The sequence below is a fragment of the Typopeltis vanoorti genome, chromosome 7 (assembly GCF_054136105.1).
Source record: "Typopeltis vanoorti isolate ZY-2024b chromosome 7, IOZ_Tvanoo_1.0, whole genome shotgun sequence".
Lineage (NCBI taxonomy): Eukaryota > Metazoa > Arthropoda > Arachnida > Uropygi > Thelyphonidae > Typopeltis > Typopeltis vanoorti.
The window spans coordinates 153043490-153059644 of NC_143555.1; the positions used below are offsets into that span (position 1 = coordinate 153043490).

The 16155-nt window shown below is 37.3% G+C and overlaps 1 protein-coding gene across 1 annotated transcript in view; it reads right to left on the reverse strand.

Moving 5' to 3' along the window:
• The window catches only part of LOC150105222 (gamma-glutamyl hydrolase-like), a 185721-nt gene that overhangs the window by 29921 nt on the left and 139645 nt on the right, over positions 1-16155 (reverse strand). The window contains exon 5 of the mRNA XM_090395541.1: positions 10825-10966. Within this exon, the coding sequence (XP_090251667.1) occupies positions 10825-10966 (142 nt within the window). The remainder of the gene's footprint in view (positions 1-10824; positions 10967-16155) is intronic.

Here is a 16155-nt window from a genome sequence, read left to right on the forward strand (position 1 = left end):
CACCACAGATTTTGTTTCACATATAAAAGATATTCCCATCAATGAAAATTACATTCTAGCAAGTTTTGACATTATATCTTTAATAGATTTAGTTTAATCCTTTATCCCAGTGAGAGCAAACAAAGTTTGCGCCTGAAAATATCTTCAGGACTAAATATAGTGTTGTACTATCTTATCCAGTAAGTAGTGCAACACCAAGGCAACTCGTGGCAAAGGTGGAGCAAGCTACCAGGCACTTCTAACCCAGTATCTCCCATAATGCAAAACACATTTCCTATGTTTCCTATGTGGATATGTATACTGTTATGCATTAAAGGGATTGGCCATCTACCCAGACTAGTTTCGACCTTTATTGAGGTCTCTTCAGTGGGAGCCAGGCCCAGAGCTGGAGATACCAGGCAGAAGCAGTAGCAAGTCATCTGTGCCTATGGGAGTTGCCAAAAGGTTTATCACCTTTTTTAAAAATTACTCTGGATTTAGAGAAAGACGTTGAAAATTTATTTATCACTAGGTTAGACTATAATAGATTTAGTTTAATCCTTTATCCCAGTGAGAGCAAACAAAGTTTGCGCCTGAAAATATCTTCAGGACTAAATATAGTGTTGTACTATCTTATCCAGTAAGTAGTGCAACACCAAGGCAACTCGTGGCAAAGGTGGAGCAGCTACCAGGCACTTCTAACCCAGTATCTCCCATAATGCAAAACACATTTCCTATGTGGATATGTATACTGTTATGCATTAAAGGGATTGGCCATCTACCCAGACTAGTTTCGGAAATTTTTAGGAAATGTGTTTTGCATTATGGGAGATACTGGGTTAGAAGTGCCTGGTAGCTTGCTCCACCTTTGCCACGAGTTGCCTTGGTGTTGCACTACTTACTGGATAAGATAGTACAACACTATATTTAGTCCTGAAGATATTTTCAGGCGCAAACTTTGTTTGCTCTCACTGGGATAAAGGATTAAACTAAATCTATTATAGTCTAACCTAGTGATAAATAAATTTTCAACATCTTTCTCTAAATCCAGAGTAATTTTTAAAAAAGGTGATAAACCTTTTGGCAACTCCCATAGGCACAGATGACTTGCTACTGCTTCTGCCTGGTATCTCCAGCTCTGGGCCTGGCTCCCACTGAAGAGACCTCAATGAAGGTCGAAACTAGTCTGGGTAGATGGCCAATCCCTTTAATGCATAACAGTATACATATCCACATAGGAAATGTGTTTTGCATTATGGGAGATACTGGGTTAGAAGTGCCTGGTAGCTTGCTCCACCTTTGCCACGAGTTGCCTTGGTGTTGCACTACTTACTGGATAAGATAGTACAACACTATATTTAGTCCTGAAGATATTTTCAGGCGCAAACTTTGTTTGCTCTCACTGGGATAAAGGATTAAACTAAATCTATTATAGTCTAACCTAGTGATAAATAAATTTTCAACATTATATCTTTGTTTACTAACGTTCCTACAGATGAGGTACTTACATTACTAAAGGACAAATTATCCAAAAAAATGTTTGCTTTATTAAAACATTGCATTCATTCTGGTTACTTCAAATATCAGGACTCTGTTTACCAACAAAAACAAGACCTGGCAATGGGCAATCCTTTGTCCCCAGTTCTAGCTAACATCTTCCTTGAAGATTTTGAAACGAAAGCCATATATTCCTTCTCATTTAAACCGAAAGTTTGGAAAAGATATGTTGATATTTTCATTGTTTGGAATCACGGGCACACATCTCTCATAGCTTTTCTTAATCATCTTAACATCCAACATCCTAATATAAAATTTACTGCTGATCTAGAAAATAACTCCTTGCCTTTCCTGTCATGCTTACACATTGCTCTGAAAGATTAAAAATCTCTATATACAGAAAACCTACTCATACCAATAGATATCTGCATAATCTTTCTCATCATTTTCCACCACAAAAACTTGGAACTATATCTACCTTAGGACACAGAGCACGCTCTCTCTTGAATGAACAAGATGAACTACAAAAAGAAATAAATCAACTCTCTCTTATCTTTAAAGATAAGAGAGAGTTGATTTATGTTAAAAAATGGTTACTCTGAAAAAACGATTAAGAAATTTCTTCTGGATCCTCCTAGACAGTGCACCACAGGAACTAGTAATTTTAAAGGCAGCAGCTCTATCCCATATATTAGCACAGTCTCTAACAAATTAGCAAAAGTCCTTAAAAAATATAACATCAAGACGTTCTTCACCACCCTTCCAAAAATCCGTTCTCTAATCAGTCATCCAAAGCCTCCTCATCACAACCTAAAATATCCAGGTGTATATAAATTATGGTGCGATTGCAATATCCCTTATTTTGGACAAACTAACAAATCTGTTGAGCAACGTATAGAAGAGCATAAAAGAGACATCTCTTACAAAAGATCACATGCAACTGCGTTATCCAGTCATGTTCTTTTTTCAAATAATCCTAATGATGATCAACAAAGCCACTCCGTTTGCTGGGATAGATCAGAAAATATTTTTCGCTCTGATGATGAGTTTGAGAGAAAAATTATAGAATCAAGGGAAATCCTTCTGAATCCTGTCCACTTGAACAACAATTTGAGTTATAACATCCCAGATAGCCATGCTGCAGTTATTCAATATTGGCGTTCACGTGAGTCTGCACGCATGTTTGCAATAAACAATGGCACGTCTGTTAGAACAACTTGAAAAAATTCATTTTTATGTATCAATTATGTGTGGCGATATTTTACCTGTATTTTCAAGTATTTAGATACTTCAATGTTTATTACTATTCTTGTTCTTATTCTAGATACAAAATTGACTGAAATAAAAAATACTCTCTCACTGGCTGCTGAACTTGGTTTTTCGTTCTGAGGACATCAAATAATAAATCTAAATTCTTCATTCTTTTATTGGTTGCCTCAAATACTGAAAATTCAGCCTTCAGTGTCTTCGGATTTGATATTATTTCTTCTGGTTCCTCAAGAAACCTATGAATTGATTTTTCTGTGGCTTCTTTTAGAGCATTGCCCTGATTAATAGTTTCTCTGTCTCCGATATCATTAGAATCTGTTTCCATACAAGAATTTGGATATATTCTAGACAATATTTTTCCAGATAACTTAATAATATCAAGTTTCGAAGCTAGTGGAAATACATTAGATTTCTTTGTTGAAATGTTTTGTTTATTTTTCAAATATAGCAAAAGAGTTACCAATCCAACTTGTCTTCTTTCTTGAATTCGTACTTCAAAAGCATTTAATAATTTGGAACTAATTTAAGTCTTTAAATTTTTTAGTTCATTTAACAGAAATTCAAATATGCCTTCACTTATTAATAAATTGGCATCTCACCACCCTAAGGCATCAGCTGCTAGATGTACTGGTCCCAACACTTTAAGAAGCTCCATGATTTTAGGATATTGAGCTTCATTCCACATACGAGAAGCACCAATATCATTCAAAGCTAAAACAACACATTCTTTTAATGTTATAAATCTTTCAATCATGGCCTCTAAACTATTCCATCTCATTTGGCAGTCAAGAATCAGACTTAATTCCTTTCCTTTTTCTTGTTTTACATAATTCTGAAGGATGCTATCTCTTACAGGAGATTTTCTAAAAAATTTGCAAATTTTTCTAATTTGATTGTTTGTAATTGTCAGACAATTACAAATACAATAGGGAATCCACAGTTGTTATCTAGATCAAGAGAATTTAAAAAATCCTCGCCATAGTCATCTTCACACTCTACATCATCTTCCGATTCCTCACTTCTAACATGTACATCGGTTTGAAGCCAAAATGTTAATGTTTTTAATTAAATAATTATTTAATTTTTACATATTAATTCTCGTATCTAAACTGGTTTTTTAAAATTAAAAAACCGGTCTTCAAATTTTACAAATTTATCCAAAAAAAAAAAAATTTTTTAAACCCAGTTTTTAAAAAACGACAAACCCTAATGCACGTGGGCTTTTCGACGAAACCACTCACCACAATATTAATTTCTGTGGAATAAAGAAATGTTGCCATCTGTATTAATAAAAGAGGTTGATAGATGGCGTATACAGGCTGATGTGCCAGAATGTCACTTGACTAAACGCAACTGCTCATCGGCGTCCCCAGTCTTCGAAATGGAAGCGTCCTTGGAACAGCGTTATGCGATTAAATTTTGTGTGCATTTGCAAAAATTGGCATCGGACACTTTTAACATGATACGCAAAGCTTTCCATGATGAAGCAATGTCGAGGGCAAGTGTTTTTCGCTGGCATAAAACTTTTAAGGAAGGAAGGCAAAATGTAACGTCCATCACAGAGACAATGATCAACACAGCAGCGATTATCATCAAGCACGTCAAAAGGAAGCGTCCATTGCTGAAGAATGGCTTCTTATTGCACCACGATAATGCAAGGCCACATATTGCTGGTTGTGTAGTGGACGTTTTGCAGAAGAACAACACAGATATCCTACCACACCCTCCATACAGTCCTGATCTCATACCGTGCAATTTCTGGCTCTTTCCTCAGCTCAAGAAACCACTAAGAGGCTGCCATTTCGAAAGCAACAAAGCATGTGTAAAAGCTGTGGAGGCGGTTTTGAAAGAACTCTCAAAAAATGGACTCTCACATGTGTTTAAGAAGTGGATGCAACGTTAGGACAAATGAATCGCGTCTCACAGTAGTTACTTCAAAAAAAGACTGTAAATGATGACGATTAAAGGTAATCTGTTTTCTGTATAAATATAGTCTTATTACTTATTGAACAACCTACATATATATGATTTAGAAAATAAAGAAATAAACACTGTTACACCTAAAAGAAGAAAGGATTAATTCTATTGGTCTCATAAAAAAACATGTAAGAGATCTTCTGCCACCTTTATTTTAATAAGTCTCAAAAATTATGATATGACCTAGCTCAAAATGCTGAATGCTACTGTCTAGAGAACAAAAATTTATTCACAAGAACTTATACAATCTCTAAATATATAAATTTATTATATATGTATATAATATTTTGAGATAGGTCATATCATAATTATATAAAATAAATTAATGCATTCTACTTACCAACAATGCTCCATATCTTATCTTACCATCCACTCTTTTTATAATTTCTTCTGTATTAATCTGGTAAAATCCCTTAACCAACTTGAAAGTTTCTATCATTTCCTCCTATCTGCTAAACTCTAAACTACATTCCCTCAACCACGCTGCATAACCAACACAACAGAGTCCTGTATCACTTTGGTTATTTTTTGAAAAGTTTATTTTTTTTGGCATTTTTCATAAGTAAAGAATCCAATAGAAGAAGAAACTATTTTTTATTAATTTCTCAACTAGTTTCATGAAAATCTTTTATTTCACATCATCAGGATAATTACATGAATAAACTAAAAAACAGGTAATAACAATTAACATACATATTTGAACGTAAATAACAATGAAGTCAGCACGGTTAGCCAAGTGGCTATGAACTTCGCAACCATGCCTGGAAAAGGAGTGTCCTGGGTTCGATTCTCGTCGCTGATGTGAGGAGCTTAAGGATCTTTCTCAGACATAGCCAAGTTAGCCGGCCTTGGACATGGACTGCAGGGTTTTTCTCCCCAGTTTATATGGGGGTTGTTCCTCCCACAAGCAGGCAAACTGGCCCCGTGAACACACGCATCTACAGACATAGGACACACCGGGAGGTATAGGACTAGCCACCTTATCCTCGGAATGGGTACGGCTTAGAAGAGCTAAGGATAGCCCCATAACAGGCCACTAGGCCTAATACATGAAGAGAAGAAGAAGAAATAATAATGGAAAGCATGCATTTGCTATGACGTTGTTTGCTGATTTGTGAACTGCTGTATACTACTGGTAACTAAGTGCATGTTGTATTGAATTAGTGAAGACTAAACCTGATGTACAATCAATCCTTGATTTTTGTTGCACTGTGGAGAGTGTCTCATTCTTGCAGCTGATTCTTTGAATGCTCTTGAGAAAAATCTGTAATCTATGTGGAGCATATTTGAGACAGACAACAACAATAATAATAATAATTTTTGTCTCTTGCCATAGCACTTAATGTTTTGTTTCAGTTGTGCGCACTGCCAGTCCTGATTTGTGTTTTCTTTTGTTCTCGAAATCCTTGAAGTGTTCTGATCGGCATAACTCTCCTACCTGCCTGTCTCTTCCATGTATTGTAAACCACAACTATAACTGATCTTGTAGACACCTGGTGTTTTAATTTGCAGATGTGGAGTTTTAGGAGATTTCAGGTGATAAGAGATCTTGTTGACTGGGTAAAAAGTGACCTTTATATTTTGTTGTTGAAGTATCCTTGCTATTTTATCTGTGACATGTCGTACTGGTGGCAGAATCACTGCTCCTCTAAAGTCTTGATTTTCCTAAATTAAGGGGATATATCCCCTTAATTTAAGTAATGTTTTCATTGCCGAAATGAAGCTTATTAGCTCTTTATACTTAAGTAACTTAATGGTTGCACCTGTTTGGAAACTCGTATCGCAGAGTATATAAGTTCTTTTCGCTATACACTTTGGTATTAGGTCTAGCTACTCACTGATGAAGCCTCAAAAAAGGCTGAAACCAGTCTGGGTAGTGACCCCCCCTCCATAATGTAATAACAGCATACATTTCCTAGGAAATGTGTTTTTACATTATGGAAAATACCTAAGAATAGCGATCTGAACTTTCCCCACCTTTGCAACGAGTGTCCGGTATTGAACTACGTACTAGGGTCACTTGCATTAGCTCACGCTAAGTGTTCGCCGATACTTTATAGTTCACTATATTCGGCAAGAAACTCTCTGATTCCAATCTTTGAGTTTCTTATTCGGTTTTAAAACTATGTGGGATTTCATATCCCCTTAATTTAAGTAATGTTTTCATTGCCGAAATGAAGCTTATTAGCTCTTTATACTTAAGTAACTTGATTTTCCTGTTTATCTGATTACTTTGGAGGTTGATGTTTTTTATTATGTTTTATTGTGACCATTCTTTGGTAGGATTATTATTATTATTATTATTCAGGCCTCCATGGAGTCAAAAGACTCGTCGTGGGAGGTCTTTCCTAAGAAACACAAAGTCTATCAAGACTCATCCAGTGAGGTCCCTCCTAGGAAACACAAAGTCTATCATACCACTCTTTAAATTCATTGACCGTTCTCACTCTCACCACTCTATCAGGCAATGCATTTCATGGTTCAACTACCCTCCATGCAAAGAAACTGCTACTCACCCTCTTGCTCACAGTTTCCTTTCGTAACTTCCAGGGATGGCCTCTTGTCATCACCCCTTCCCGCTGTTGTTATCACCTCTCCTTCTTCTAGCCACCAAACTCTACAGTCCACATTCCCTCAGTCAATCCTTATAACTAACATTGTACAGTCCTGAAACCATCTTTGTTATCCGCCTTTGTAACCTTTCCACAGTTAATTTATCCCCTTCAAATCCTGGGGACCAAATCTGAGAACAACAGTCTAAGTGTGGTATGATCAGAGTCTTATACAACGGAATGATAACCCTTTTATCTCTGCAGGTCAGTGTCCTTCTCATTATTGCAGCAATCCTCTGTGTTACCTTCACCACCTTTGTAATATGTCCCCTAAATTTCAGGTTTCTATCAATCATCAACCCCAGATCTCTTGTCTCCCCTACTTCCTCCAGTATAACTCCTCCCATAGAGTATGCAGCATCCCATCAATGTGTCCCAAACCTCAAGACCTTACATTTTGCTGCATTAAACTGGCATTCCCATTCATTTGCCCATCTATCTAGCTTAATCAAATCCTCTTGCAGGGCTACCACACTGCACTATTACTAATAACCCTTCCCAGCTTCGCATCATCCACAAACAACTGAATATCCCCCCCTGCAATCCACGGACAATGTCATTGATATAAAGGTTAAACAATATAGGTCCCAGTACTGAGCCCTGTGGGACACTACTTGTAATCCTTTGTCTCCTTGAAACTTCCCCACCATACACAACTCTCTAATACCTATCGGACAGACAATCCTGAATCCAGTTGACCAATCTGACATCCAGACCCATGTGCTGCAACTTAAATATTAGCTTAACATGTGGCATCCTGTCAAATGCCTTTGCTCTAAGAAAGTCTAAGAAAATGTCAGTATATGCCTTTTTCTCATCAGGTATTGTAAGTTGGTTCCTTTTATTGATATTAGTGGAAATTCTGTTAAGAACTATCATGCAAGGAAGAAATAATGCCTATTTTCTGCACCAGGTGGTGATGGGATGTGGCATATAGGTAACATCTGATGTTTGAGTGCTTTTCAAATTACTAAAATGATATGTGGTAAAAAGCATTATATAGAGCAATACATAGTCTATATTTATGTTGTAAGTCAGCAGTTGAAACTGAATTATAGAAACAAAGTTTGATATAAAGTAAGGTGTATTTTTTTTTATTATTATTCGTGACACCTCCAAGGAGTCTGTAGACTCATCGCAGGAGGACACCCACAACTCTCTGTCTTCACCACTACACCAAACTTCTACATCAACGCCATCTACTGCCCACTACCACCACCATAACAAGTATTTTTTGTCTGTAAATTGTGTGTGTTCTGAAGGCCGATTTGTCTGTATGCGGCATGAAAAATACGAGTTTCCGGGTGAAAAAAACCTGCTATCTCTGTTTGAGATCGGCTAACTCGCCTTCGATTGAAAAAGTCCATATGAAGATTCCTCCCATCACGACGATAATCAAACTCAGGTCTTTTCTAATCAAAGGGTGCAAAGTACCATCGTTCTTCTAATTGCACTACAGAGGTGCTTATGAGAAGGATGAACACTATTTCCGCTCTTATTTATCATCTATATGGATTACATTATGAAAGAAAGTGGCATTAAACTTCAAACTCAGCTCTTAAGGGTTATAGAACTGATGTGGAGGAATTATTTCAGTACATGAATAATGTGAGGAAAACTAGAGATCATCGATGGAAAGTGAGTAACAGTGTGGTTAGGAAGGGAGTGAGGGCTAGATTTTTTGCTTGGAGAGTGGTAAATGAATGGAACAAATTGCCAGAGTCAGTTTTGTGTGTTTTGTTGGTGAATGATTTCAAGGCAAAATATGACAGGTTGTGATAATCGATAATTAATGTTTCTGAAATGGACCTCCAATTAATGAGTCTACAGACTCCATGGAGGTTCCCATATGTAATAATAATAATAATAATCTCTAAGAATTCATAAGGTTTGAAGTGGCATTCAAGAATATGAGTCCAACAGGACAGCAACTTTTAACTGCAATGAGCCATATACTGCAATCCAGCTAATGGCAGATATGGAGCATGTTCTGTATGATATCAGATATCTTATCAAAAACTACAATTTCTGTTTGTTTGTTTTTTTCCCTATATCCCTTCTTGCTACTTCTATTCACTGTAAACCTACCTTCACAGGCTGCTCCATACAGCAAGATTCAGTACATCATCCATCTCAAAAAATAGACATCTTCAAATCTTTGCTCAACAGAGCACATGCCAGCCTGGTTGGCCGAGTGGTTAGCATATCCACTCTCCAGCCAAAAGGCTGTGAGTTCAAATCCTGCCATGGGCATGGATGTTTGTGATTGTCTGTGAAAACACCAGTGGTAGTGGTGGATGGCAGACAACGTTGGTGTAGTTAGAGTTTGTTGTAGTTGGTGGAGACAGAGCTGTAGAGTAGGTTCCCTACCTTGATGAGTCTTTGGACTCCCTGGAAATGTCATGTAATAATAATAATAATAATGTTATCTGCTGCAATTTCCAAGCTCTCCAACAATTCTTGTTGGAGAGCTTGGAAATGGAGCAGATAACATTATAACATTAGATAATAAGATCCATTGTATCTTACTACAGAATGGTTTCACCTCAAAGAACTTTAAATGCATCTTGAACTCTTAGAAACCCAGCACCAAAAACACTGAACCTGTACAGTGAGTACCTATCCCATAATTGCAAGCATCTCTGAGATAATTGCTAAGATCCTGAAAAAAAAAAAAATTTAGTTCCTACTTTTTTCCCTATCAACAAAATCTCCTCTTAGTTATCATCCACAAAAGATAAACAGCCTCCTTCTCTTTCTCTCTCCTTGGTGTTTACCAAGTTCAATGTGAGTGCCTCCACTTGTACTCTGAACAAACAGGATATTCTGTTGAAAAACAACTACAAGAACACCAATCTTATATTAATAACAACAATAAATCTGAAAAATCTGGCCTTGCTCAGCATGGATCATGATAGCCTATGGTCCAATACTCACCTTTTACATCAGTGTAAGTTTAGGGCTGAGTAGTTATTTAAAGAGAGAGAGTGCTGAAGCACTTTTATACTGCCCATATTTAAATCGGAATGAATGTCTCTTTATTGCCAAGATTCAGGCAATTTATGAGGATGAGGGTCTCATCCTCGTAAATGGCAAGCAATAATGATTTTTTCCCATTTTAATTTTTTTTTAAATTTAATATAATGCTGTGTCATTTCATTATATAATTGAATTTAATTTAATTTCAAATCACTGAATTTTAAATTTAGTCCTTAATTGTAATCTTATTTTATTGTAACCACCCACTACTATGGGGTATCCGGCATGTGGCTTATGCTTTGGTTATGCTGATACATTGATGATGCCCAGTTAGTTTCTGGTTGAAATATTTGAGGTTATAAAATTACTACATTCTTGTGAATATGTATGTATAATAAATAAAAAATAAAAATTCAATTTACTCTTTTTGTTTCTTTTCTTTGATTAAGAAAAATGGACTATCATCCTTCCTGACTAAATTAAAATTTTTAGATTAATGGAAAATGTTTACCTGGAACAAACTCAAGAGGCAAAGCTATATCATGTGCAGAACATTTCTTCATATAATTATTTTGATTAGCTGCTAGAAAGTTCAACAACTCAAATCCTAGGCAAGTTCCCCAGATAGGAAAATAATCTCCTTTAGAATAAGCCTATAATAAAGAAAAAGTCACATTGCAGTTATGAATTATCATGATAATTTTCTGCACACAAGGTATAGTAACATTATAATATGATGGCCTAACACAATTAATACTTAATGACTGGTTTCTGATCAACAGCTTTCCTTCATATTAGTCAAGTCTCTGATTTTTTCAGCTTTTACATTTTGATCTTCTAAAGCATTCCCGACTGCATCAACCTCTATATCCTGATATTCCTCTAGGTCTTTTTCCTGCCATTTTTGATTTGGTTTTGTTAATCTTTCTTTTTCCATGTTGGAGGAGAAAGGAGAGGGACAGGGTGCCTAACAGAATGAGTAAAAATGGTATAGTGAGCTACCTGAATAAATAGATAAGAATAAATAAGAATAAATGAGAGAGAGAGAAAGAGAGAGAGAGACCTGGCCTAGTGAGCATGCTTTTCTTAGATTAGCTCTGCTTCCACCCTTAAATATTAAAGATCAGTTTTTTAATCATTTTTAATATAATTCTGCCACTGATGCCATTTGTTCACTCCTGTAAAGATCTTGTTATTCCCAGTCTTTGATTAACTGTTTTACCTATAGCCCATATCTTGGATCCATGTATTAAAATGGGTAAAAACACTATCTTGTATGCCAATAACAAGGTTTTTTAGCTTGTTTGTCTGTGCGGTTAGCCTAGTGACTATGCGCTTTGCAACCGTATGCCTGGGGAAGGAGTGTTCTAGGTTCGATGACACGAGGAGCTTAAGGATCTTCCTCAGCCATAGCCAAGTTAGCTGCTCTTGGGCATGGACAGCAGGTTCTTTTCCACCAGTTTATCTGGGGTTTTTCATCCCACAAGCAGGCAAACCAGTCCAGTGAACACACACGGATTACAGTCAGGAATACTGACCTAGCCATAGGTCTGATTCGTCAGATATGCCGGTTCTGGAGTCTGGATAAAATTTGGGGGATTGAGATGGTGCCGTACCTCCCCGTAAAGGGAATTCACGGCCGTGGATCATCATACGATTATTATTATTATTATTATTATTAGCTTGTTTTATTTTATTTTGTAAATACCATCAATATAAGGCCATAAACCTACAGTATATTAGTATTGGTATCATGAGTTTGGCACTAATCTGGAAACCTACTCCAGAGACCAAACATGGAATATTTTTCTTTCAAGCCACTTTAGGCCTCCAGTAAGTAGCATGTAGTCTCAAAAAAATGATAAAATTTGTCTACAAACATTCATGCTCATGTTTGATATCCACTCAGTGACTAGGCCAGGTCTCTCTCTCTTGTTTCATATCTATTTATTCAGGTAGCTTCACACTATACCATTTTTACTTATTCTATTAGGCACCCTGTCACTCTCCTCTCTCCTCCAAGCAGTGTAAGTAATATGCCCATCAAAGGGCATGCCAAATATAGACTCAGAACTTCCTCCATTTCAAAGGTACATCAGTAAAATCAATGGTACCATAGGGTAGCTGCCAGAGTAGTATATAGGCCCAAACCTGTTAGTAAGGAGTCAGGAGGCTTCCTCATCAGCTGGCACATAATCCTACTACCACTTACTCAACTAAGTTGTGTCTGAAGAAGTCCAAGTAGTGGTATGTAGGAGACACTTTTGAGGGAATATGTTACGACAAGGAGACTGGTTGCTCTTTCTGACCTCTTCACCTTTCACACAACAATAAATCAAAAATGAAACAGACAAACAATGAGAGTGACACTGTGATCAAAATAAATCTCTCTTGACAACTAATTGATTCAAACAAATCAAACTAATCACAATATTCCAAATATAACATACTCCATAACACAAAAAAATTACTTTTGTATCCATTTTACAAACATCCATTGCATAAATTCCAACATAAATGACATTCATCACCACTTACTTATTCAGACTTACTAACTTATTAGATATTCAGACCAGACTTCCTGCTCTTAACAGAAACCCAAATTGCATCTACTTCAACCAGAGTTCACCATCAATGCCCAAACTACATTCTTCAGGGTTTTTTTTTTTGTTTAGGAAATTTATTATTATTATTATTATTACTACAGGCGACTCCAAGGAGTCCTTAGACTCATCGAAGGAGGCCCTAAACATCATGTCCACACAACTATTAGACATTCTCAGAGTATCTATCATACCTTGCCTTGAACTCATTCACTGTCATAACACCCACAACAGATTCAGGCAGTTTATTCCACTCATTTACCACTCTCCGAGTAAAATACCTAGCTCTAACACCCTTGCTAACCACACCCTTGTCCAGTTTCCATGGATGGCCCCTAGTTCTCTCACTACCAGTCCTGTTCTCAAAAATATCCTCTGAATTTACCTTATAGAAACCCTTCAGCAATTTGAATGTCTCAATCATATCTCCTCTTTTCCGCCTATCAACCAATTTCTGCAACCCATAAATCTTCAACCTGTTCTCATAAGGTTCATTCCATAGACCTGCAATCATCTTGGTCACTCGCCTATGGATCCTCTCAACCTCCTCGACATCAAGAAGAAACCTAGGTGACCAAATTTGGGCACAGTAGTCGAGAGGAGGTCTTATCAAGGCTCGGTACAGAGGAACAATAACTTGCTTGTTTCTGCTCGTCAAAGTATTCTTCAGCAACCAACTGATTTGATGAGCTGATTTAGCCACTTTTGCAATGTGCCTCCTAAACTTCATCTCCTTATCCACCAACACTCCCAAGTCCCTGGCCTCATCAATCTCCTGGAGTACAGTTCCACCAATGTGGTATATTGCTGCTAATCTTTTCACCCCAAAATGCATAACCTTACATTTTGTCACATTAAATTGACATCCATTCTCCTTAGCTCCAATCTATCCAAATCATCCTGCAAGATTTTGAGATCTTCTGCATTCACTATTGCCCTATCCAACTTTGCATCATCAGCGAACAAATGAACCGTTCCTCTTAGATCCCTCCCTATATCGTTAATGAACAAATAAAACAGCAGTGGTCCAAGAACAGAACCCTGTGGCACACCGCTAGTCACAGGCCATCTTTTGGACTCTACTCCTGAATAAATTACTCTCTGATATCTCTCCATCAACCACCCACCCATCCATCTCACCAACCCTTTATCCATTCCCATATGTTGCGGTTTACAGATTAGAATTCCATGTGGTATCCTGTCAAAGGCCTTAGCCAGGTCCAGCAGTATCACTGTAAACCCATTATCCTTATCCAGTTCAGCCGTCACTGTGTTATAAAACTTGAGCAAGTTACTGAAGCATGATCTACCTCACAAAGCCATGCTGTCCCCCACACAGTATCTCATTTTCATCAATCTATTCCTGTATTTTTCCCTTGACTACTTTCTCCAAGACCTTGACAATGACTCCTGATATGCTGATCGGTCGGTAATTTGTAACAGTAGTCTTGGATCCTCCTTTATGCAGTGAAACTATTTTCCCCTCTTTCTGCACCTTCAGGACTAAACCAGACCTGAGACTCAGATTAAACAACATGGTCAAGGGCATTGATAATTCTTTAGCCGCTTCACGTAAGACCCGTGCCAGTATACCATCCAATCCCACAAATGTATTCACATTAAGGTTCTGTAATAGACTATTCCCCTCCATTTCATTCATCACAATTCCTGTATAAACTAATGGTACCTTCATTCTTTCAATGTCACCACCTAGATGATATACTCGTGCAAAGTGCTCGCTCAGTAAATCCACTATATCTACTGATTCAGTGACCTCCTTACCATCGGCATTCCTTAAAATCATTCTGCTGTGTACAGTTTTTTTTTTGTTTGCAGCATATTGAAAGAACTGTTTGGGATTCTCTTTAGCTTGCACAGCTAGTTTCCTTTCATAATCCGCTTTTGCTTTTTTTTTTTAAAACACTCGTTACCCTTCTGGCCTGCGCTTTATACCATTCGTGTGCCTGCAGGTCACCTTTCTCTTTAAATTCCCTACACAGTTGTTTCTTTTTTTGCAGCTGAAGCTTAATGGTGTTATTCATCCATTTAACCCCTACTTGTTTAACTATTCGGACCCTAGGTATGCAATCAGCCATAACCTCCTGTAAATGCTCCTTGACCACTTCCCATGCTCTATCGACATCCAGCCCTTGCAGTTTTACATGCCATGGCACTGAACCAATCAAACTCCTAAGCTTGTCATACTTTTCAGCCCGGTAATTCCACATGTACCCTGTCTTAAAAATTCCACACCTTTAGCCTCCTCCCAGGTCAAGACCTTATGATCACTAATATGCAACATAGTCATATTCATTACAGTCAAATTCTCCGATGCTATTTCCAGGTCAAGCACTCTCAAACCCCTAGTATTTTCTATTACATGCTGTCTCAGATAGTTATCCCTTAATAACTGAATAAAATCCGGTTCCTTCCTCACAAATGTATTGACCTTTTTAGTTATCTTACACCAGCTACTTAGGTGGTGCTTTTTGGAATTGTCAGTTATTGTTTAATTTGAGCTTAAAATGTACTGACGATGCCTGGGATACACAGGCGAAAATTATACTATTAAATAATCTTTGTACATGAGTTTTCCATTATTAATTTTGTATCTATATGTCTACTCACGGTATACCTCTTTTAAAACTTATAGGATTCATTTCATCACAAGGGTGGCACCTGTGCCTTTGTGCAAACTGACATTGCCTGCCAGAGAATGTCTAATTTAAAATCCACAGCATTCATCTTCTCTGGCTCATGGTTTTCTTGCCCTACTTAGGAACATTCACCTGATGCATTTAACAGTCTCCAAACTCTGAAAACCACTCTGACCTCTTCACCTTCCTCTACATGAAACATGACCATCTGCAATCCAGCTATCCAAATAATGAAGTCATCTTCCTTAGGTGATCTTAATCTCCACAAGTACCACTGCTTTCTCCACTGGACTGACATTTACCTCCAGCCTCTTCTGGGATAACACATCATATCAATAGCTTCCTCAGTCTCTAAAAACTAGGCATTCTTTTCTGCTCAAGAAGCTATTTTACACCCACCTGATTACTAACCCTATATAAATGCCAAATCTGCATCCTTAGAACACTATTCACACATTTGGAGTAGTGCACTTAAAACCTCCCTAAAAATTCTTGATGCTATCAGAGGAAAATAATTAGGCTTATAGATGACTCTTCCTTCACAGATTAACTTCAATTTCTATTTCACAGATGCAGTGTTTC